Raw genomic sequence first — 24,016 nt, 5'->3', positions numbered from 1 at the left:
TTGCTTTGCTGCATAAAATATCAGGGATCCAACAAAAACTCAGTTGTCTTCTCCATAGTGAAAGAAACCGGAGAGCATGGGAAGAGGAAAGGTCTCTACGGAGACTGAAGTGTGGAAAGATAAATAGGAGACTTAAGATGGGCAGTTAAATTAGAAGAGAAAACATAAATGCTTCCTTTGATTAATAATCCTTGTGATTATAAATAGGGGAAAAAGCATCAGCAAGGGAAAACATATCATGTAGAGAATCTTCATTTTATCTGAGGCTCAGTTCATCAGCTAAAACATGACACTGGATTAAAGGAAGAGATTTTGAATTTTAGACACAACTTTATCATAGCTTTTTAGGATAAGCAGGAAGAGGCAGAACAGCAGGAGAGCTTAGGGGTTGTTCTCTCTGCGGGAGAGACTGTGGCTGAAAGCATGAGGGGTTTTCCATATACGTCTGCTTTATTTTTAAAACACTCCTCTCCCCCCCTCCCCCCCCGCCCCAGTCTTTGCTTGATCAGGACTTTCTGGCAGAAGAAGGAAGCGGAGGAGGAGTAAAGGAGGCTGTAGGAAGGAGGTCAAGGAGGATGGAAATTGGTGATCTTTCCAACACTTAAATTAAAAATTCCAGCTTGAAACACAATCCTCTCATAGTGACACATAGGCATGGGCAGAGGTGGGGAGGGCGGGGGGAATCAGATTTATTACTTCAGGAGAACTGAAATTCTACCAAGAAAGAGTATAAGTCAATCTGTATTTGAATGTCAACAAGTGATCTGGAACTGTCTTTGTCATATTTCTCTCTCCTTTTCATGTATTAAAAAAAAAAATGCAGGGGAGGCTTTTAAAAAAAGGCCACTGAAGTCCCCTGATCTGACGTAGCCCTGACCCTTTATATGCCATTTATAGTCTGAGTGAGAATGACATCCCCCTTACTAGCAAACTGTCCAATCCAGCTGCATGTGTCAAGATTGTATTAGGCACTAAGTGAAATATATATATGACCTTTTAGTGTTTTACACATTGGGTCCTCCTCCAAGGCTCTGGGCTGTAGATCATCTCGACCACTGCTCCTGACCCAGGAATCACTTAAGGGTTTTTTGGGGTCCTTTACTTTTTAAAAACAAACAAAATGGCACCAAAGAAGGACGTTAAGAAAGCTGCACCAGCATCAGCACCAGCACCGGCTCCGGCTCCGGCTCCAGCTCCGGCTCCTGCCCCAGAACCAGCTAAACCCAAAGAACCAGTCATTGATCTGAAGAGCATCAAGGTAAATGGCTGAACTTGTGTGGTCACTGAAAGAGCTCCCAGAACACAAGCTGGAAAATTTAGCAGATCCCTGCAGTAAACATTTGCATTTGTTTGTGGGTGTGAGACAGCAGTGAAATGAATGAGTAACCGGAATGGATTTTCTGATTTATCTGAGCTTTTTATGTATTTACATTGCTGGAAATATCGAAGGCATGGCACGCAATTTAATGCAAAAGCAAAGCCTGGCAAGTTCAAAAAATTTTTAACCTAGTGGCCAGTATAGCTTTTATCTTGTCAACATCAGCCTGGCTCTGAGTCATTGTCTATTCGGTGGAGCTCCATGTAAGGAATTTTTAATGGTAAAAGACACACACAATTAGATGCATGAAAACTGAATTAGTAAGACTACAAACTCCACTCCTTCATTCCCACTGTTTCAAAGTGACTCATTACTTTGCAACTTTCACTCTGAACTCCTTTCCAAATTTTAGGAAGCAGCTGTTGTCTCTTTAGTCCTGGGTGCATTTATTTGACAGCTGCTTTGCTTATCCCCCATAAAAGATAACTTTGGCAATTCCATCAATTTCCTTTTAGCTTTGCTCCTACAAATATTGATCCTATAGTAAATGAGATCATGAGGTGGAAAACCTTTAAGGAAAATGTTTCAGTGACTATATTTCTCATCTACATGTTTTTGTTCAGAATTTGCTAGTTGCTCCAAAGTGAAACTAACAAACAGGAAAAGCCTTTCAGAGGTTTTTCTTAGATTGCAGATTAATCTGAACTCACATTTTCTTTGGCTTTTGCATGCTAATATTAAGCTAAATTGAATGTTGTCGATTCTTTACGTGACACTCTAAAGAGAACTGTCTGCAAGGAGGAATTCTGTATTTGGGAAAGGGGAGATGGGGAAGAGGAAGGAGATAGATCAACCTATATCTCTGAGCAACATTATAAATAGTCATTCCCCACCTACCTGGGAAGCTTCTTGTCAGATTACCAATTTGGGAATCTCTACATAAGAAGTCCTGCCTAATATGGAGAACTGAAGTGTAGAAGATACAGAAACAATTCTGAGAACCCTTCTCATTTTAGCCACAAAACCCCATAATGAATTATGTTTAGGTTAAGTCCACACATACAGCTTGGTGTTTCCCTGACATTTGACTATTCAGACACTTTCAATTTGTTTATTGAAATCTTTTAAGTTTTCTTTAATTTTCACAGCCTGACCTTAAATGTTAAGTCAATATTTTATTTAAAACAATAAAAAAGTTCGAGGATAAAATAATACACACCTACTACATTCCTCAAAATATTGAGTCTGAGCTGATTCATGAAACAAAAATTGAAAGCCTTTTTAAAATACTCAGAATGGTCAGAATAGAGGATAAGAATATAGACCCACCATCTTTGGCAATATTTTCTAAAACTAGATTAAACCTTTCACTTTACAAACATCCAGTTATGAGGAGGAACGTGGGATGGATTTTCTACTAAATTATTTAAGTTGGTTTGATGGCTGCATGTGTCCAGTTCATTAGGAGAAAATAGAATTTTCCACCCCAGCAATCTCAGCTAAACTATCTTTGCATAAGTAGGCAATCGTGCATTGCCATATAAAACATGGAAGCTGCACTCTCAGGCACTACAGCAGTTCAGCATGATCCCGTTCTTCGCTCATACAGCTCTGTATGAGATAAAGATAAATAGTTAAATAGATAAATGGAGATAAATAGTTATTGGTAACAAAGCCAGGGCTCTGTGTTTTGTCTGATTGGTACTGGTAACATAGCATGGCTCATTTGTATTCGGTATAGTTATGTTTTAGAATAAAAGAATTCTATCTTTCCTCCTGGATAAAAAAAATCCTGACTGCTTATAAAAAGAGACCCTCCTCCTTTTTAAAATAAAAAGACTAATAAGGCAGCATGTATGAGGTAGGTACGTATTATTATTCCCATTCTACAAATGTGGAAACTGAGTCAGAGATGTAAGGTGGCTTTCATAAAGCCACAGAATGAATATGAGACAAAAATAGAAATGGATTTAATGTATTTCTTGCCCCAGTTCTGTGCTCTGACCAATAGACTCCACTTCTACAAGTGTCTCCCTCTTTTTCTTCCCCTCTAGCCAAGTACTTATGACTCCTATCACCAAAGAACTTCTCAATCATTAGTGTATTTAACTTCTCAACAACCTCACAGAGGCAGGGAAATATTTCCCTATAACTGAGGCATAGAGAGCTTGACTTGGCCAGGGTGACAAGAAGTTTGTAGTAGAGACAGGAATTAAAAACAGGTCTTTTGAGTCAGTCTAGTGCCTTAATCACAAGAACATTCAGCCTCCTTCTAGTTCAACAGGAGAAATGTCAGGAAAAGCGTGGCACCCTTGTCGTTCAAGCTGCTAGAATTAAGAATTCCCACCCAGACTCTTAACAGGAGTTGATGAACAACCTGAGCTTCCTACTTTATTGTAAAACTAAGCCCTTAAATCAGGAGATACGGCCAAGAAGCAGAAGCTGGCAGATGTTTATTGCTTTAAAAATGTATCAGATACAGTAAGTATTATTTTAAAATGCCTCGGGACAAGATTTTCAAAATCTGACTAGTGACTGTTGGGCACCTTATCTGAGACCTCAAAGTGGCTTGACTTTCAGAAAGTGCTGAGCACCCACCCTCTAAAAACCAGCCCCCTTTAAGATGGCCTAACCTGGACACCTAAAAATTAAGGCACCCAAAAATCCCTTTTGAAAATCTTGGCACACATTTCACCCCATTCCTTAACCTCAGCAGTCCTTTCATCTTACATTAACTCAGTTAAAGACAAATATGTAGCAGCTCATTTGAGCTGTCTGGGGCTGGTGCCAAATTTACTGCTTTCTAGCACCACCTATCGACTATAAAATTGATTAACATTGATGCTGGTCTAAAACGGGAATATTCCTTAAACTCTGCCCCATTCTTGACTGATAGCAGGTTAGTGTATGATGACTGAGGGGAGAAAGGTTGGGGAAAAAATGGGGGAAATAGGATTAGGAAGATGAGGACATACTTTGTTCCAGCTCAGATGTGTGAGGCTCTATTTTGTCCCCATGCAGAGAACAACAAATATTCAGGAGCCCAGTTTCCCCAAACCTTTCAATGATGGAGTTTTATTATAGCTTTTTATTACTACCGCACTTATGATTTTATTATCAGGTGTACAGGTTGATACAGCAAACATAATAGGAATGTATAAACAAAGGCAGAGATACCGAGTGATGCATGCATATGAGAATTACAAGAGTGTGCACAAAAGGAACCAGTAGCGATTAAGGAAAAGAATGTCAAGTTTTGTCAATTCCGTAAGAATACCAGTAACCTTGCAGACATGGATGTGAAGACAGATATTCAGTAGTTAATTACTGCAATGGAAGTTAGGAGCCTAAATCCTTTTGTGGATCTGGGCCTGGGGGAGTAGAGGTACTTTAGCTGACTCATGCTCTCTCTCAAGAGGAGAATATACACCTTAAAACAGATACAACCGACCAGACATTTGTATCATTGACAGACTGCTTAAATACAAAGAGTAGGCTTCTGCTACATCAAATACTTTCTTTCCCAGCCATTCCAATGGAAACAAAGGCTTGAATTGTGCAGCATAACATTACGCTTTCCTTCTGTGTACACGCATGGGCATGGTATTACAGTCTTTGCAGTAGTGGTACTTAAGTTACTTGAAAGGCATTTTGAGCTATCTAAAGTATCACAGGTGCTGGATAAGATCAATTCTTGTCTTGTGTATTATTACACTGCAAAGAAATGGAAAAACTGTACATATCATAGCTAGTCCTCAAGAAAGCGCAGAACTGCCAACATGCTGTTTGATATACCCACTGTGCCCAACTTGGCAACCCTCTCCTATCCAGGACAGATTTTGGCCCTCTTTGCAGATAGGGGGAGTTCTATTTGTGAAGCCTCACCTTCACCTGCCTTAGTGTTCTGACTTAATTATAATTGTAAATGCCCCTCCAAGAGCGTCTCAGCAATCAGTGAACCACCAGCATAGCTCCCAATGTCAATATTTTTGTATCCAGGTGCTGGAGACAGTGGGCTTGATTCTCCATTTTCTGGCACCCTATGTAATCATTTACATTTGTGCAAAATGAGTGTAAATTGCTACCCTTCTCTACAAGCACTCCCTACATAAGGTTCAAGGCAATGGAGAACTAGTCCCAGGATCAATGTCTCAACAGAAAATAAGGCTATCTGCTGCTATAGCATTATAAATGACATCTGTTTTGGAAACATGGCCTCCCAAAGATGACATTTTCAGGACTAGGAGGACTTGTGGCACCTTAGAGACTAACAAATTTATTTGAGCATAAGCTTTCGTGAGCTACAGCTCACTTCATCGGATGCATTCAGTGGAATGAATAAATCTCCCCACTGTATTTTCCGCTGTATGCATCCGATGAAGTGAGCTGTAGCTTACGAAAGCTTATGCTCAAATAAATTTGTTAGTCTCTAAGGTGCCACAAGTACTCCTTTTCTTTTTGTGGATACAGACTAACATGGCTGCTACTCTGAAATCTGTCATTATCAGGACTGAAACCCCAGCCTGGTGACTACACATCTTCAAATTTAAAAAAAAAAAGTCTCCTAGGTAACTGGTTACTGCATGATGCATAAGAAAACCTGTTGCATGGATGTGAACTGTGAATTTTTTTCTTTTATAGATGACTCTTAAGATGGTATAAAGTAGTTCTCAAATTTTCTTTATCTCTTGTTGCATTCACTACTCAAGCAGGTCATCTCTGAATGGACGTTGCCAGGGGTATAACAAGAGAGGTAACTGCTAAATGCATTGACAGAAAGCATCTAGGATGGAGAACTTCAGTACATCAACCACTACGTGGTTAGTGTGATCGCAAATGCCAGTGGAGTGAAAGAGTACATTGCAGACTCACTGCCTTTGGTGCTGCAGATTAAGGAACTGGAATGTTAATAATAGTTCAGGATTTCCTTTGCAACTAGTAGATTCTGGACTCTTTGTCCAGATCCTCAGCAAAGACGCGATCCAATGCCCACTGAAGTCTATGAAAACAAATGCCACGGACTCAGTTGTATATTGGATCAGGCACTAGGCACTAGTGGCTACTTGCAGGGATTTTTTGGGGGGGTGGGAGGGGGATGTTCAAAGGTGACTAAGACACTTTTGAACTCCCCAATCCTATGCTGGCTCCACACCAAACCAGTCCCCTGATATAAGTCTGACCAAGGGGATGCTGCAGCACATAGGGACCACTGTGGGGCAGGGAAGACTCAGCCATGCCCTTTCCCACACCCACACACCAGGCTATAACTGCTTTATACCCGCTGAGGACTCTCTATGCCAGCTTTAAGTCTGGTTTGTACTAGTAGCGCTGGACAAAGTGGCCTTAATGCGGAGGATAACCTGGACATCAGAATCAAATAGATTCTGAAATCCTGTCATGTGAAAAACAAAGTTCACTGCTGGTGACATGTTGAAGTCTACCTAGTTTTGCCAAAACAAAAGTTTATGAGACAATACTTTTTTTTTTTTTGGGGGGGGGGGGGGCGAGTTCAACTCAGATTTTTCATAATTTCATCTGTGCAAGGAGCCTCCAGTAGGTGAAACCTGGCTTTACTTGTAGCAAATCTCTCATTCCCATGTTTGCTAGCCTGAAAAACTGTTTGAAAAATAGTTTGTGCCATGATGCACATCTGGCATACTTCAGTGGTGTTTAAAACAAGAGAATAGTACCAATTGTGAACTTCTGAAGGCATTTATCACATTATTTTTTTTGCCAGGAATAATGGAAATTAAGGCAAATTACACAACGGGCTAAATTGTCCAAAACTCAGAATAGCCTGTTTTGCTGATAATAGCAATTAAAGCAAAAAAGAAGAAAAAAAATCAATAGTTTGAAACTGCTCCACTCACTGGAACATCATTGTAACACCCTTTGTGAGAGAAGTTAAAAGAATGAGCTGAGCTCACATAAGCTAGTTAGAGGAAGGTTACTTATTTAGCGAATGAGCAGTAAAGAAACAAGTAATCTGTAAGGAGATATGAAATAGCCACAGCTAGAAATTCTCCATCAACTTCCCTGATGTTATATTTGGATTTTACACTAGATCCCGAAGAGCAATTTTCAACTGTCTGGCTCATTACACAGGACAGCTGGCTGGGGAAAGTGAAGATTTTAAAGATTTTCACATCCCAAAGGGGACAAAAAACAAAAATCTCAAAAGTTTTCACAGACTGAAAATCCGGAGGGGGGGGGGGGGAAAGATTTGTTTCAAATCTGACTTTAAAAAAAATCATAGATTCATAGATACTAAGGTCAGAAGGGACCATTATGATCATCTAGTCTGACCTCCTGCACAACGCAGGCCACAGAATCTCACCCACGACTCCTGCGAAAAACCTCACCTGTGCCTGAGGTATTGAAGTCCTCAAATTATATTCGAATCAGCTTACATTTTGAATTACAAAGCCATTTTGAATGGGAAAGTTGGAATTTTTCATTCTGAAAATGTCAAAACAAACCATGTCAGCTGTTTTTTCAAAATGTTTACAAATCAAGAAATAGATCAAACATGAACATTTCCCATGATAAGTTTCGGTTTCAACAAACCAGCATTTTCTGACACACATTTTTTTGTCAACAAATTCCCAGCCAGCTCTATTACACAGTACTTTAATGTCAAGCAGCAATCGCTCAAGTAACGTTAATATACTAACATGACCACTGGGAGGCATATTAAAACAACGAATCCATTTGAGACTATCACTAGATGTCAACAGCATTGAATTTCCTACTCACATCCTCTAGATTTTCATGCAGTGCCAAATGCAATTAGAAAAGGGACACTTTTACAAATTAGGCCAAATGAATGCTACTTCCCTCTGGAAAGCTAATGGAATCTGTGCAAAATGATACCATCAACGCTGCAGCTGTCCCACATTTCACTTGCAGGCATTTTAGGACTGCAAATGAATTAATCAGTTAGCTTCATCCAAAAGTTGCTCCATAACTGCCAAGTATGATAATATGCAGTGTTGTTGGAGCCGTGTCGGTATTGTAATGTATTTCTGACTTTGCACGCAAAGACTTTAAAAAATAAATTCATCTGTACCTAGGTCCATTAGATTGAAGGATGCATCTGACCTTTTATATTTATAGAGGCAATCCTGATGATATAATTAGATGAATTCATTTTTATTTCCTTCTTTTATTGTATTACCAGGGACTTGTTATAAAACCAGAACCTTTGTTACTTTGGCATTAATCTGCTCCTGAGGTTTATTCCCCAGATAAAAGACAGTTAAATCCATTGGGCCTAATTCTCCTCTCCCTTGAACTGGTGATGAGAAGTAAATGAGAAGTAACTCCACTGAAGTCAACAGAGTTATGCCAGTTTGATACCAGGCTAACTGCAAGGAGAATCAGATCCCTGCTCTTTAGCGAGGCTACTGTGGCTTCAGTAAGGCGTGTAGACTTCTGTGTCTCTGCCAAGTAGGTGCAGTGGAAAGGACAGTTAGTTGCAGTTAGTGTCGAACTTTACTGGTGATCGGTTCTCATGCTGCAGGGCATTAGCAGATTGCCACCTGATGTCCAGTGAAATTTCCCCCCACCCCCACCCCCGATATATGATGTTGAACAATTAATATATTTTGGGGGCTTTAGAACTTCCTCTGAGACATCCAGTATATGGTAAGCCATTGCCAGACACATGGCATTTTGAACTACAATGAGGGACCGCCTATCAAGTCCTGTTCTAGTGATTTTAATGTCTCAAGAGTTTTATGAGTTGGTTTCTCCACACCTTAACACTCCTGGAATCAATGAAATCATGCTGGTGGAAAACCAATGTCACCAGTGGCCCCTGGACTTCATTGTTATTTGTCTTGTATTAGGTCTGGTCTATACTAGAAAATTAGATTTCAGAGGTGTGAAATCCATACCCTTGAGCAGCATAGTTAAGCTGACCAAAGTCCCCATATAGACAGAGTTAAATTGACAGAAGAATTCTTCCACTGACCTAGGTACCGCCTCTTGGGAAGACGGGTTACCTATGCCATCAGGAAAACCCCTCCCGTCAGTGCAGATAGTGTCTACACTAAAGGGCTACAGCAGTGCAGCTGAAGTGTTTCCAGTGTAGACCAGCCCTTAGTTTCTAGCAGCCTCAATCAGGGCTCCTTTGTGCTAGGCACTGTATGTCAATATAACAAAGGGATGGACCCTGCCCAGAAAAGTGGGGGAAACACAGGAGGAGTAGATGAACTTTCCACATATAAAGATCTTAGCCTCATCCTCCAGGGCCTTTCACCTTGTGCAGGCATTTATCCCTGTGAAAAGTGAATGTGAAGCAAGTGCTACCAGATCAAAAATGGTAGTGTTTCTCCCTCACTTTGCACTAGTGTAAATGGCTTTGCAGAGTAGCAGGCCTTGGGGCATCAGGTTCCCTGCTTTCATGCCAATAGTCATTTTTTATTCTTAGGAAGTCAGAAAAAAGCAAACCCTGCAAATATGCTACTTAGCAGCCATTGTGCCTGTAGAGAATATCATAGATATTAGGGATGAAAATGGCCTATTGCATTGGTGTAGCTCATCTGTCCACACCCCTTGGCCAGTTCAGGTTTGTTCCTACAGTACTTTGTCCGATCTGGATTTAAAATTATTTAAGTGGTTGGGCTCCCATTGTGCCTTGGTGAGGGTATTTCCCAATCTAACAGACCTCAGTGTTAGGACTTCCCTTTGTTCTTTTTCATGCACTGTAACTCCCTCCTACCCCCTTGGAACACTGCACCAGTGATTCTTGACCTTTTCTACGCTGCATCCCCCTTTGTACTCCCACTCTCTCAATTTGGGATCTAGTCAGGATCCCACATTGGAGCGAGTGATCACAAACCTCAGGTTGAGAACCCCTGACCTAAACAGTGTCCTTCCCTTTTTTGGTGTTAAAATCCTTCAACTGCATCTAGACAGTTATCTATTCACTTATTATTATTGTTGACTAAAGTGACCACAATTCAGTTCCTTTGATCTCTCCATACATTGCAATCCCTCCAGCCATTCATTATTTTTGTTGTTGTTTTCTGAATTTCCCTGCAATGTGAGTATCTTCCCATGGGTCCTGTAGTCATCACGTAGTCTGACAATACAGAAAGAGTTACTCATGAAAGTTCTGATCTATCAAAAGCCAGAGAACATTTTGCAAACGTTACCAAACATCACTGACAGAATTTGAAACAGGACCACAGAGCATGTTAAATGAAGAGAAATAAACTAAAAATCAATGTTGAATTTGTTTTAATATGTTCTTGCAATATTTTCACGCTGAAGGCCACATTCCATTGCCCTTCCCCAAATGGAGAAGCATCTTACTCCTGGAGCAGTCTGATTAAAGTCAGGGGAATTGACCCTAGCATTACTCAGTATAAGTAAAGATATCAGAATCTGTTTCTAAATCTAAAATATTGCTTAGTTCATTTTAATCTAGAATCTGTAACAATATGGGGAATGTCTCTGGCATACCTATATTTCCCCTTCTGAGCCAAAGCCTATTGAAGTCAATGAGAGTCTGTTCATTGACTTGAAGGGACTTTGGATCAGACCCTTATTTCAGACATATATCAATCCATGCAATTCAGCAGCATCCTTCAGAGTCCATCAAAGCCAATCCCGTCGTCAGTTCTGTAAAATGCCTCCCTTATGCCTCCATTGATCTGATTGCAGGATCAATGATTACATGTATATCCATCCCCTCTTCACATAACTCCCAGCCTCTGGAAGTAGAACAGATTGAAAATCAAATGTAATACGAAAATTTATGTCCAAAAATATTTTAGTTTTCATCAAAAATATTTTTGGATGAAGTTTTTAAGCCAGCCATAGATCAGGTCAGAAAATGCAATAACGTTTTCATTAATGTTTTCACTGAAAAAACACTCCATGTTTTCCCGTGGCAAAAATCTTTTCAGTGGAACATTTTCCAGCCAACTCTGCTAGGCAGTGAATGGCTAAGACTGGGACCGAATTTTACATTCCATAAGCAGCAACACGCTGCATTGAGACTAGCTGAAGTAACCCACTGAGTAATATTTAGAGGTGGTAATAATTTTTTTAAAGTTCCCATTCTCCCCCCCACAACTGCCCCATCCTCATTAACCAATCAGAATCTACAGCTAAGCTCTGTTCACAGCGTTCTTACTTCTTCTGCCACATCCTCAGCCGGTGTGAATCAGTGTAGCTCCACCTCAGAGATATGCCAGTTTACAACCACTGGGGATCTGACAGCATCTCAATGCATCAGAAAACTGGGCTAAGCGAAACATCTGAAGAAGTGGGGTTTTTACCCACGAAAGCTTATGCTCAAATAAATCTGTTAGTCTTTAAGGTGTCATTGGACTCCTAAACAAGAACATCAGCCCAGTGTACGAGGGCAATCCAACCTCCACACTTGGGATTCACAGAGCTGACTGGCCGTGGGTAGATCATGCAAATGAGCTCCCCACAATCCAAACACTACTACTATCTATCCTGGATACGTCCCTGCCCACCCTCACTTATATAAAAAAATAAATAATATACCATAATAATTCATAACAACACACTTCTCATGTTCAGGAAACGTTTCAGACACAAAGTCACACTCATCATTAATGTAACTAACTCAGTCCCCAGTGAAAAAAGGCAAATTCCTTTACCACGTTTTATAGGTGGAGAAGCAGAGGCAGAGAAAGCTCAATGAACCTGCTCAGTGACATACAGCAGGTTAGATTGAAAGCCAGGATTTGAATTCAGATCATCGGGTCCCATTTGTCCAATAACTTTACCCACAGGCCCTCCCATGAGGTGAAGGGAAAGCTTCAGAGCTAAATTTCCCGGGCTTTTTAGGACACCTCATATCTTGAGTTCGGAGGTGTGGGCTAGTCTTTCCTCTGGTTACTAGATGCAGTCACCAGGGTGACTAGACCTGTGCCACTTACCACTCCTTCCCAGTACACATCTGGGACTTCTCCACTGGCTAGCCTGCCATGAGGTCCTCTCCTCTCCTGTCCATTCTCCATCCCACCATTTACAGGCACTCTACTCAGACCCCCATCCCCATCACTGGGAAAAGTGTGTTAATTTCCCCTGCAGTACAACAAAACCTTCCCGAGCTCCCCTCATTCCCATCAGAAGACGACCCTCTCCCCTTGCCCCACAAGGGAACTATACAATTTGCTTTCTGGTGCTCCTTCTGGACAGATGGAGGGATTCCTGCCCCCACTCAGTGGTGGAGGCTCCAATCCATCACTGCTGCCGTGGATGGGTGGAATCTCACCCGGTTGATTTTTCCCCCTTGTCTTTTCTTTCCTCACACTCTCAAGCATCATTTTCCACACATAGTCGAAGACGTTGGGAGAACCTTTGGCCTGATGTCACCCTTATCTAGCTTTGAAATAAAACAATCAGTTGGGAAATATAATTTTAGGGGTTTAGGGTCACATACCACTTAATGTTTTCTTCATGCCCAACAGATACCAACGATCCAGAGAAAAATAAACCATCTAGTCTGCCCATTCCCTCCATATTAGTGGGTCAGGCAACATACTATATATGTCCATCACATCCTGTAATGTCATTAGGAAGGAGTTAGTATAGCCATGCAAGCCCCAACCTGGCTTCACTCTGCTGTGCATAAAGAAGTCCTGTGGAACACAGACCTCAACAGAAGCAGAGACTGGGAAATCCGTAGCGCCTCAAAAATGAATTACTCATTGGCATGCAAACCATTAACTTCAATTACAGCCTCAGCAATAGAGAGGGTCTAAACATTCTGATAATTTTTCCATTAAAAATGTTTATTGAGATACTGGGCTCAGTAGGTCAAGTCAACCTTTAAAGGAAAGACAGGACGGATCAGCTAGTCATTCAGAATCAACATTTACATTGTTAACGTCAGAACTAAACCAATAATTGTTCTACAGACCAGCCCTCTTCACATCATAACGGCCATCTGCAGCACCACACTGGCATAAGAAAGGCCTGATCCAAAGCCAGCTGAAGTCAATAGGAGTCTTTCCATAGATTTCAATGGGCTTTGGAACAGGCACCAAGTCTGCTGGCTGGAAAACCTCAGCCAGTTCAAGTACCCACAGCTTTCTGGGGAGTCAAGAATCTGTATGTGAAAATGTAAAACCAGCCAGATGGACAGACACAGAGCTCCTCCCTCTCTGTGGCTGACTTTATAGCCTGTGGAACAAATACGAGCTCCTCAGAAAGAGGAGCCCCAAGTAGGTTGAGAAGGAATATTCCTTCTTTACGTTACAGCTCTAGAAAGTGCTGACAAGATTCAAACCTCACTGAATCTTGTCACTCCCTGCCCCTTTCTGGCCACCTAAAAATAGCCCCAGTAAAATGTCTGTCAAGAAATGGATCTCTCTCTTTGCCCTAAGAAAGCTAAAGAACTCTACAAGGGGAGTGGCTGCTTCATTCTGACACTCGAGCTGGTTGTGATGTCACACCCTTCACATATATAAGAAGAAGAAAAGCGAGGGAGGAAGGACCACTCTCTCAGGGACTCAAGAAGCCCTCGGCCAATTCCTCCAGCCCGTCTGCTCTTCTTCTTTTCCAACCATCTCAATCATGGTGGGTCCACAGGAAAGATAATTCTTAATAGTGAGCCAATCATTTTAATCCGTGTATGTAGCTTCTAGTTTGGGTTAGTTGTAGGAGGAAAGAAGGCCAGAAAAAGCATTTGGTTTGAGGTAGGAAGTCAAGCAAGCAGGAACCTCTAAAGTTTTAGTTTGGCCTTGGGGGAAAAATGAAGCTTAATGGATTCTGCTAGGCTGTCCAGTTGGTCTCGTCTCTTGCACTGGTTAGTGGTAGCAGTGTAGTTCCTATAACTTTACACTGAACAGATACTATTGCAGTATTCTATGCTAATTTTTTTGTATATGATGCACTCTGATGTGGTTGCAAAGGAACCATATAATAAATTATTACCTTAGGAACAAAGTGCTGATAAACAACTAATTTAAAAACAAGGAGGCTTTAATGTATAGGTTTATTTGTTATCCTAATGTTGAGCTGTTGGTTAAGCAATGATACTTCAAATGATCTTAATGTTGTGTGTCTGTAGTAAAATGATTAATGGCCTGGAAGTACATTAACAACTTCTCTGTTTGTTAAGAGACACTTGATTCATTGCTTAAGCTGCAGCCCTGGTTTAGCCCTAGATATACATTTCAACAGAATCTTTAAATAGTCTTAAGATGCTTTAAAAAAAAACCCCAAAAAACCAAAAAAACCCAAGCAGACACTTGCTAATATGACTTGTCATGGTTTAGTTACACTGGACAGGACACGGATGCTAGAACTCTCCGCTACCTTGTGCTATTTTCTTTCTTCTGTCAATGCATTTTCAACAGTACTAGTTCTCTTTTTCTCTCTCTTTTTTCCCTCCCAACTGCAGTCCTTCAGTGCTGACCAGGTTGCCGGTAAGTAGAACAGGAATTTAACTGCTGTAGTACTGAGGTAATAGACTACCAAATACTAGACGTTCCCTAGTCTAACCAGAACTTTCTCCATTGCTAGCCCTGTTGGTATTCGAGCTACTCCTGAGAATTGGACAGATAAGCTCATTTTTTTGATCTTTGAAAGATGATTCATGGAGGTAGTTGGATGCTTTAAAATCCAACAGGTCCCCCGCCCCCTTTTTTTAAAAGCTATTTTTGTGATTGATTTCTTTCCAACAGATCGAGTTCTCCCAGGAGCAGCAGGATGGTAAGTCACAAGACAGCCAATAATATATCTGCACATGCATTCTGATAAAGTTTAACCTTAAGGAAGACAGGAAGACAGATCTTCAGCTGATATAAATCAGTATAGAACCACTAATGACACAGGAGTCATGCTGACTTATACCAGCTAAGGATCTGACCCTAGATTTCCAGGTCACTTATTTGAATGCTTACATTCTGCCTAATCTGCCAGGTACATGGATCCAAGAGGACCCCTGATATTGCCTCCTGTACCTGGTACATCTTCTTCAAAGTGTGTCATTGATGTGTCAAATGGATGCTGAGAAGCAGTTTTTAATCATAGGAAACTAGGCTGACACCATGAGAAGGGAAAAGCGAAGCTGAAAAATTAACTTAGCTGCAGTTACACTGGATTGTTATTTACATTAATGGAAGATTAAAAAGCTCTATGAAATACCTGCTTGTCACTCTTGGCTGGGAGATGATACGGGGGAAAAAAAGAGAGCTATATTGCTGTAAATATACTTATGAAGCATGGAAATAGTTAGCAAATTATTCATGTATACTGGTGCATATAATAATCTGGATGTATTGCTATCCTATGCTTGCTGCTATATTTCCTGCTTCTATATCAGTAGCTAGCAAGGTACAGGATTATTCAGTTAAACCTGTAGTCTTCCTAAACAGGTCTGGCTCAAATCCCGAAGTTTTAGAAATTCCCCTTTAAAGAGCTTAAAATCTGCTCCAGAAGTGTTTATTAAATATCCTAATGGACACATTTTGGTTATGTTACATAGTATAATGTAGGCTAAAAACAGCGAAACCCGGTACAAAATGAATTTGATCCCTGCTGTGAATACCTTCTGTTTCGAGGTGAGGTACAAAGGATCAACTAGAAATCAAAAGTGACAGAAAGGGAAAATTCATCAGAGCTTTCAGCTAAAAAGACAGACCTAAATCATGAAGTCTCAATCTGAACTTCCAGGGTCTGATTCCACTCTCGGTAAAACCAGAGTTAAATGAGAGTAACTATCAAAGTCAACTGAGTTACACCAGCATGTAATCAGAACTAGGCCCCCTGGTTCCAAACACTCCTGATCACTAAGTGGGTTGATCTGGACTCATCCCTAATTATAACTAGGGTACTTTCACAAAGTGGTTGGGAATGGTTATGGAAAAATTGTGTCAACTAGAATGCTTGTGTATAACAAAGCAGCAGCTTTTCCAGCCTCCATCCTGCTTTTCCAGCCTCCATCCTGCAAAGTAGCCAGCTGTTGCAAAGTTGTGATGACTGATCCAAGTAATGGAGCAATTAAAGGCCACTTGGAAAACAGAATACATTAACCCTACCCATTACAACTATTCAGGCATATTACAGAATCAGCAGCTGAGCATAACACTGTTCAGGGCCAGATTTTGGACTTGCTTACACCAGTATAAATGAGGACTGGCTCCATAGAATTCAAGGGAGGAACACTGCGGGGGTCAGGGGGTGGGGGAGTGTCAGTGAGAGACTGTAATTGGGCCCTTTTCACTGAACTGGGAAGCTGCATCAATGAATATTAAACCCTTTTTGGATTTAAAAAAAAATATCAAGAGAGGAAAAAATTCGGTCTTGGAACACTCAGTGTGTTTTTGCTAATGGGAAAAAAAGAGTCACATTTTAAACTTAGCTCTGGATAAATATCTTTAACACACAAGACGAACGACCAGATCAGCTGGCATAAATCGGTCAAGTTCCATTGACTTCCATCTCTCGGAAACAGCCAATACAAAGTCTGTAGATTGCAAGATGCTGTTTTGTACAACTCTAAAAGGTCCAAATTGTATAGCCTGCTGTAAAAGGGGAGTGAGGGGAGAGGGCTAGCAGCAATGTGTTGTAGGTCTCAACACATCAGACAGGAAGGGGATTAATTCCAGACGTGTTCTATTGCAGTCTAGCAGAACCACATACTGCATCAGCAGTTTTACTGGGTAGCAAGACTCCTCCAGGCAGACTGTATGTGGAGTTAGCACAAAATACATCAGTTTCACGTGTCCCCCAGAAAGATGAATGAAGACAATTTGGCACTTGGCTTATTGACCTAAGTCTGTCCCAAGACAGAAAGAACAGCCACCTATATACAGTGCAATTGATGCCTTCCTCCAAAATGCGTTTTCAAAATGAATAAGCTGCTGTAGTGAAATACACAATTAGTCCACATTGCACTTAACACACAGGATGGTCAAACTTTTTGCTGTTAAATTACAGTAGATCTATAGCATAGAAGATGCATTCTTGACAAAACAAAGTCAACTGAGATGGATCTTTAGCTAAGTTCTTTATCCCAATGCTATTAAAGCACAAAATAAAGGTTATTAAAGTGGAGTATAGCAGTTGAATATGAAGACTGAGAAAAGTGTCGGTGTTCCAAGGTGTCAACTGGCCTTGTCAAATGGACACTTGTCATCTCGGGGCAGATTTGATTCAGTCAGAATGTACTGGCATGAAAAACTATACAAGGGCTGCCAAAGAAAGAAAGACAGACTCCTTGGGTATCTGTTATATGGGAATGACCCGCCCAGGATGGTGCTATAGAATATGAAATGACAGATGTGGAGAGACATTTCATAGCAATACAACATTGTGAGAGAAGGCAAGGGGTAAAATTCAGATGTGTCAGATTTCATGTTAACAGCCATTCTGCTGAGTCACAGCCTGTGTTCTTCAAAGCAGACAGAGCTCTTGTACTGCAAGGAGCTTTTGCAAAAGGTTTTCATGCCCTTGGTGAAATAAAATCAAATAGAGTATTCAAGAACTTTTTACCTTCCAGTGATTGGCTGTGTTAAGAAACTTGTTCATGAATGGAGACATTTATAGCCAGCTTATCTTCCTTGGCACTTAAGGTAACCACATGGGACAATTACAAAACTACTGTTGGCTATTAGAACCAGGAAAGAGATGAAGGGTTAAAAATAGTGATATTAACATGTCATAGGATGTGAAGTTTTGCTTGAGACCATAGGCCAAAGTCTCTGTGGCCTAACTCCATTGACTTCAGTGGTGTTACACTAGCAGAGAATCTGGCCCCATGTCTTGGTCAATACTGGCTAGTTAATACTGAGCTGCTCATCTCATCTAACCCTCTCATTTTGTCCTTGCAGACTACAAGGATGCTTTCCTCCTCTTTGACAGGACAGGTGAAGGCAAGATCGTCTTAAGCCAGGTTGGTGACATCATCCGTGCTCTGGGACAGAACCCTACAAATGATGAGATCAAGAAGATCCTGGGCAACCCCAGCAAGGAAGGTAACTGTCCTACAGTCTGTAGGCGCCTAATGAGGAAATGCCTCCCCAGCTAGTTAGGGAATGGCACTGGTCACAATGGCTGGGGGTGGCAGCTGTCATTCTGCTAGTTGGGTAAGAAAACCTCTTCACCAGAAAAACTTGAATTGTTCCTAGATCTGTTTGAGGAGAAAGGTGGGAGTAGATTTACAGAGGGGGATTGGGCATTCCGATTTAGGCTTTGAGGAGAATCCATTTTTGATCATTTGGATACCAGGTTACAGTAGGTGTTACCCACTGGTGAGTATGTATTCCAGGCCCCACTCTCTGTCCGATCACAGAGTATAGGAGTCTGTTACAGCCCCAGCTTCAGAGCTTTACCTTAAGCTTTACCTCATGCTTTTAGCTCTGGTGGTTCTCCAATTCAGTGCCTGGTGTGTCGGCCAAGATGGAGGTTCTCACAGGGGAATAGGGCTAGATCCCCAGCATAACTCTGCTGATTTCAGTGGTTGACTTACACCAACTGAGGAGCTGGCATGTAGAGTTTAACATGGAAATGGGGAGTCTTATTTTAACCAGCACTCAGTGAAATGGCACATTTCTTTTGTTAGGCATTTCTGTTGGCATTGCTCACTTCAAAGATAAAGGCAACAGTGAACATGAAAGGTCGTCTCGATTTATTAATAGCCTGGCTTAAGGTATCATTTAGGTTACATTAAATCTCGGAGTGCTTTTAAATTACTTTAGCAATAAAAGATAGTGACTTAAAGTGAAATAGTAGAACAGTTTCTATTACACTACTGTATTCATATGCTCAAAACTCTTGGATAACAGCCATCCACTATGTTTCACCTGAGTCCACATGTTTTAAAGTTTGGGCAAAAATCTCTATATTGCAGCTATGCTTTAATTAAAAACCACTCGATGTGGGCCTCACTGAGGACTAGTGCTTCTGCTTGGTTTGAAAAGAGATTGGGTTTCATTTGCTAATGTCGTGAGAAATTTAAAATGATGTCTTGAGCATAAACTTAAGTAGATGTGCTGTGTAGGTGCATGTTCATAAGACTTTTTTAAATTAACAAGCTCTGGTAGCAAAGCCAGTAGAGTCTGTAATATAGGCCTTCAAATCCCCGCCTGAGCCCTGCTGCCAGAGCCAGGCTCCGGCGAGGATTTAAAGGGCCCGGTGCTCCGGTCGCTGCGGGGAGCCCCAGGCCCTTTAAAGCGCCAGAGTCCTGCCACTGCTACCAGTAGGGGCAGCAGGGCTCCAGCAGGGATTTAAAAGGCCCGGTGCTCCAGCCGCTGCAGGGAGCCCCGGCCCCTTTTAATCACCTCTGGCAGCAGGTCTTGGGCAGTGCTTTAAAGGGCCCGGGGCTCCCCGCAGTGGCAGGATCCCGGGGGCCTTTAAAGCGCCACCGGAGCTGTGGTAGCGGGGTTCGGGCGGGGGCTCCCCGCAGTGGCCGGAGCACCGGGCCTTTAAATCCCTGCTGGAGCCCTGCTGCCGGAGCCGGGCTCTGGCAAGGATTTAAAGGGCCCGGTGCTCTGGCTGCTGCAGGGAGCCCCTGGCCCTTTAAATCACCTCTGGCAGCGGGGCTTGGGCAGTGCTTTAAAGGGCCCAGGGCTCCCCGCAGTAGCAGGACCCCGGGGGCCTTTAAAGCACTGCCGAAGCCTGGCTGCTGGAGCCGGGCTCTGACGGGGATTTAAAGGCCCGGTGTTCCCCGCAGTAGTAGGAGCACTGGGCCCTTTAAATCACCACCAGGGAAGCCGATGCAGCACGGCGTACTGGCTCTTGCCGGTACACCGGACTGGACTGGCTTACTTTCACCTCTGGGGTTGGGGTATAAAGTGGCTTTAAGGCACCTTTGCACCCCCCCAGTCTTGGGCGGATCTGGGGACTGGAGAGGCCTCTGGCATAATTTAGACAACCCTGTGGGGCCTGTGTAAATTATAGTTGCCCTATCAACTGCAGCGCTGCCCAGAATCTTCACAGTACTGAGTCCTGCAGCCCTGCTCCCAGAACAGTCTTCCTGCCCATGACAAAATCCACCACTGGCTGGAAACCTTCCATTCCAAAAGAATAATATTTTTAAAAAAGTGAAAAGAAGGGTGGAACAGTGGTCTTAACAAACACCAGACTGTAACCTTAACTGGAACTTCCATGATAGTAACAACTAGAATCCATATGGCAGTGGGATTGTTAAAAGCATGGGGAAAGAGACAGGATTAAAGCCGATAGAGGGAATGCGGAAAGAAGGGATGCTTGAGATGGGAGAGCCTTTCTTATTCCAGCATGCAGATTCAGGAGAATTCTATGGAATGGCTTTGTCTCCTGTAGTGTTATAATAACTAAACACTTTCTTTCCAGAGATGAATGCCAAGAAAATTACATTTGAAGAATTCCTGCCCATGATGCAGGCCGCTGCCAACAACAAGGAACAGGGTTCCTTTGAAGACTTCGTTGAAGGTCTGCGTGTCTTTGACAAGGAGGGCAATGGCACAGTCATGGGTGCTGAACTCCGTCATGTACTGGCTACTCTGGGTAAGGGATTTTCATTTCAGCGAGGGACTCAGAAAAGCTAGAATTGTTTAGAGGGCATAAGACAGAGAGGGAAGGGGTGTTACAATCAGTGCTGAGACAGGCATAGGACTATACAGCTAGACTAGCAAGTATTCTACAGTAAATGGTAGCATAAAAGGACAAAGACTAACAACCCAGTCTAGAGTCTAAGGCAAAAATATTTTTACTATTTCGAGGCTCAGTCTAAGACATTATAAAAAAAATAAAAAAAAAAGACACGAGACAATGCTGTAGATTTCAGGGACATAAAGTTATTCGGCCAATGGCAGAGGCTTCCACATCTTGTTGAATAGTGAGTACACTCTTTCTGGGAGTTTGGATGGCAGACCTTACAAGGAAAGGTGAACAACAATTGGGGGCGGGGGCGGAAGGAGAGAAACAAAACATTTTTGAGGATAGAAGGAACTCATGATAACTGACCAAAGAGGCTGGAATAGATGCAAGTTTAACATGATTTCTGAGAGTCTATGGAATGTGGAAACCAACCCAATTCTGTCTGTGCTTCAGGGGAGAAGATGACGGAGGAAGAAGTAGAAGAACTGCTAAAAGGACAGGAAGACTCTAATGGTTGCATCAACTATGAGGGTAGGTATTAATAATTAATAACCTCAGCACTCTCTTCTGCTGTAGATTTGGTATTTCTTTCAGAAATCTTCGTAACTGATTGTTTTTAATGGTGAAATCCTTTATGCCAATAATCAGTGAGTGAGTCAATGAGCCTTCTAGATACATCAGTTAGACAAGGTATAATGAAAAGGATTACTCCAAAAGACAGCTTGTTAGCAGTGATTGCTAAATGGTTGCATTCAACATGCTCAGCCAGAAATCAAGATATGAAAATAAAGGGCTAAAATTCAGCCACGGCATAAATTGCTTCTGTTTGGGCCAACACGAAACTTGGCCTAGAGTTTCTTACTTAGGAAGAGTTCTGACTGCAAGTACAGTTAACCAAAGCCAATGCTTCGAGACAACTCTTGATTTGGCACTTATTCAGTTGTGTCACAGTGTAGTGGGAGGGGAGTTTGACTTGCACAGCATTGAAGACTAAGATTGTAATAAAATTATCAGCAGCTCAATCTGATTAGTACTACATTTTATCTTAAAACAAATAGAGCATTAGTGCCTTGAGCTCCTCAAAACTGTTTAATCTGTGAAATACCTTTAAAATAACACTCCCCCACCCCACTAATTCTCTATCAAATCTGCATTACTCCACAGCATTTGTAAGACACATCATGTCTCTTTAAATGGATTTCACAAAATATAAATACGGTATGTCCCTCTGATTTGCATGTTTTATCTTTCCCTTAGGCGCTTTGTTTAGTGGCTTTCCATCTGCATGCAGCCAGCAGTAATGGATAGTGGTTCCCAAGTGATGATAAATACCAGTCTCCTGCTATACAAATAAGGGGAGGGAGTGTTGTCCAGTGGCAGTGGAAAGGGACTGGAAGTCAGAATTCTCTGGTTCCAGTCTCAGCTCTACAACTGACTTGTGGTATGACCATGGGCAAGTCCCCTAACCTCAGCCTCAGTTTCCCAATCTGTGAAATGATTAAATAGCAAACTTATCACTTAACATGAAACTGCTGAGGCTTAAGTAGTGACATCTACTTATCTTCACTGTGATATACAAGAGCTTACTATATAAAAACAGCTCCTTGAGACTTACTGTATCCTACCTCTTCTTTCAACAAACTTGTAGATTAACATGAAAGAGAGGGCAATGAACTTTAAATACCTGTATGAATTACAGATAATAGCTCCTGAAACTAAATGAAATAGTTATTTAAAAACAACTATTGCAATGGTTATAATATCATTGGAGATAAACATTTCCAGGTAGTACATGAATCTTCAACATTACCACAAATAACAAGACACTTTGAGATCCAAAACTAAGAAATAAAATGCATGGCATGTCAGTTTGCAAGGCTTGCTTCTAGAAGAGAAGAGATGTCATGGAATCTAACTCTTCCCTCTCTCCTTCCCAGAAAAAGTCTAGACTCTGAAGACCAGAATGCACTTCACTTAATGAGATTTGCCTCAGTAAAATTCTTCTTCCATTCAGCACCATCAATATAGAAACCACACAGGACTGTACTATATGCCTCCCACCACAGCAATGTTTTTTAATCAGTAGGTGTCTCCCTCTCAATCATACTTATGCTTCATAAATTGAACACTGAGGCAAGCTAGATGGAATAAATTGTACAGGTATCAAGCCCGATTATTTCTCTTTCCATGTTGTTTGCCATGAAGCAATGTATCCCCTTGAAAAATGTGACAATAAATCCCTGTGGTCAGTCTGTGGCTATAAAGTCTTTCCTTTCTACCAGGCTGTTCAGATCCCATTCACAACACTTCTCAAGTCTTAATTTATTTTCTCTGTATATTGTATTTCATAAAATAAAGTGTTGTGAAAAAATAGTTCTCTTCAGGGGTTGGTTTGCTTCATCTGAATCAAAGCGGTTTTCTCTTGGGGCTGGGAGACAGGCAATTTGAGAGCAACTCCCCTGTGTTAGCACCTAGTCACTCTTTGGAGAAGAGTCATGGTTATTGTCAGAATGCCTTGAATGGTGGCATCCATATAAGTCTTTGAGCAGTTCACCAGTCTACAGTAGACGGGTGCGGCTGTCGCGCCAACCTTTTCATCCTCCCCCTCCTGCCCATACACCCAAGTCTCACTCCTAGACATGTCCAACACGACCCAAGATGAGACACAAAGATAATGGGACAGTAATCTCACAAACAGAGGCGAGGTCAATGAGTAGGCCCCAAAATACCATTTAGAGAGGAAGGAACGTGGTCCTCCAACCTGAGATCAATTGGTGAACAGAACAAGTGATCAGAAACATATCAAGGACTGTTAATGGCAATGGATCAGTCACATTAACTTCATATCATTTATAGTATGTGGCCACACACTCAGCACTGACAATTAAAGTAATTAAATCCGAAAGCTGCTGCGCTATTGGCATGCCTCTCCCTTAAATGTAGCTCCTTTTCCTTGGGCACTCATAAAGCTGCTTTAATCCCCTATCGGAGTGTCAGCTTGTTCTATTACAGTCTGACTTAACCGTCTTAAGTTACTATGTATGAAATGCCTATAATTCAAGTGATAGCAGGTGCAACAGGGAGGAGGGGGAGTGGAGAGTGACAATAATCCTTAACATG

At 41.7% G+C, this 24,016-nt stretch overlaps 1 protein-coding gene across 3 annotated transcripts; it reads left to right on the top strand.

The window, feature by feature from the left end:
- Positions 1-913: 913 nt before the first annotated feature.
- On the top strand, positions 914-23,148 carry MYL1 (myosin light chain 1). 3 transcript variants are annotated; one of them, XM_075118119.1, is made up of 7 exons: positions 914-1,258; positions 14,715-14,739; positions 18,148-18,291; positions 20,630-20,803; positions 21,350-21,427; positions 22,061-22,114; positions 22,834-23,148. In XM_075118119.1, exons 1-6 carry the CDS (start codon positions 1,121-1,123, stop codon positions 22,087-22,089), a joined length of 588 nt encoding a protein of 195 aa, XP_074974220.1. In that variant the 5' UTR covers positions 914-1,120; the 3' UTR covers positions 22,090-22,114; positions 22,834-23,148. The 3 variants fall into 3 exon arrangements, with proteins under 3 accessions (XP_074974220.1, XP_048725270.1, XP_074974221.1); XM_048869313.2 differs by lacking the exon at positions 14,715-14,739 and adding an exon at positions 14,998-15,025 and having other exon boundaries at positions 921-1,258; XM_075118120.1 differs by lacking the exon at positions 914-1,258 and adding an exon at positions 13,714-13,888.
- The last annotated feature ends 868 nt before the right edge of the window (positions 23,149-24,016 follow it).

The sequence above is a fragment of the Caretta caretta genome, chromosome 11, assembly GCF_965140235.1.
Source record: "Caretta caretta isolate rCarCar2 chromosome 11, rCarCar1.hap1, whole genome shotgun sequence".
Taxonomy (NCBI): domain Eukaryota; kingdom Metazoa; phylum Chordata; order Testudines; family Cheloniidae; genus Caretta; species Caretta caretta.
The sequence above is the reverse complement of the archived record's forward strand: the minus strand, read 5'-3'. Positions and strand labels throughout refer to the sequence as shown.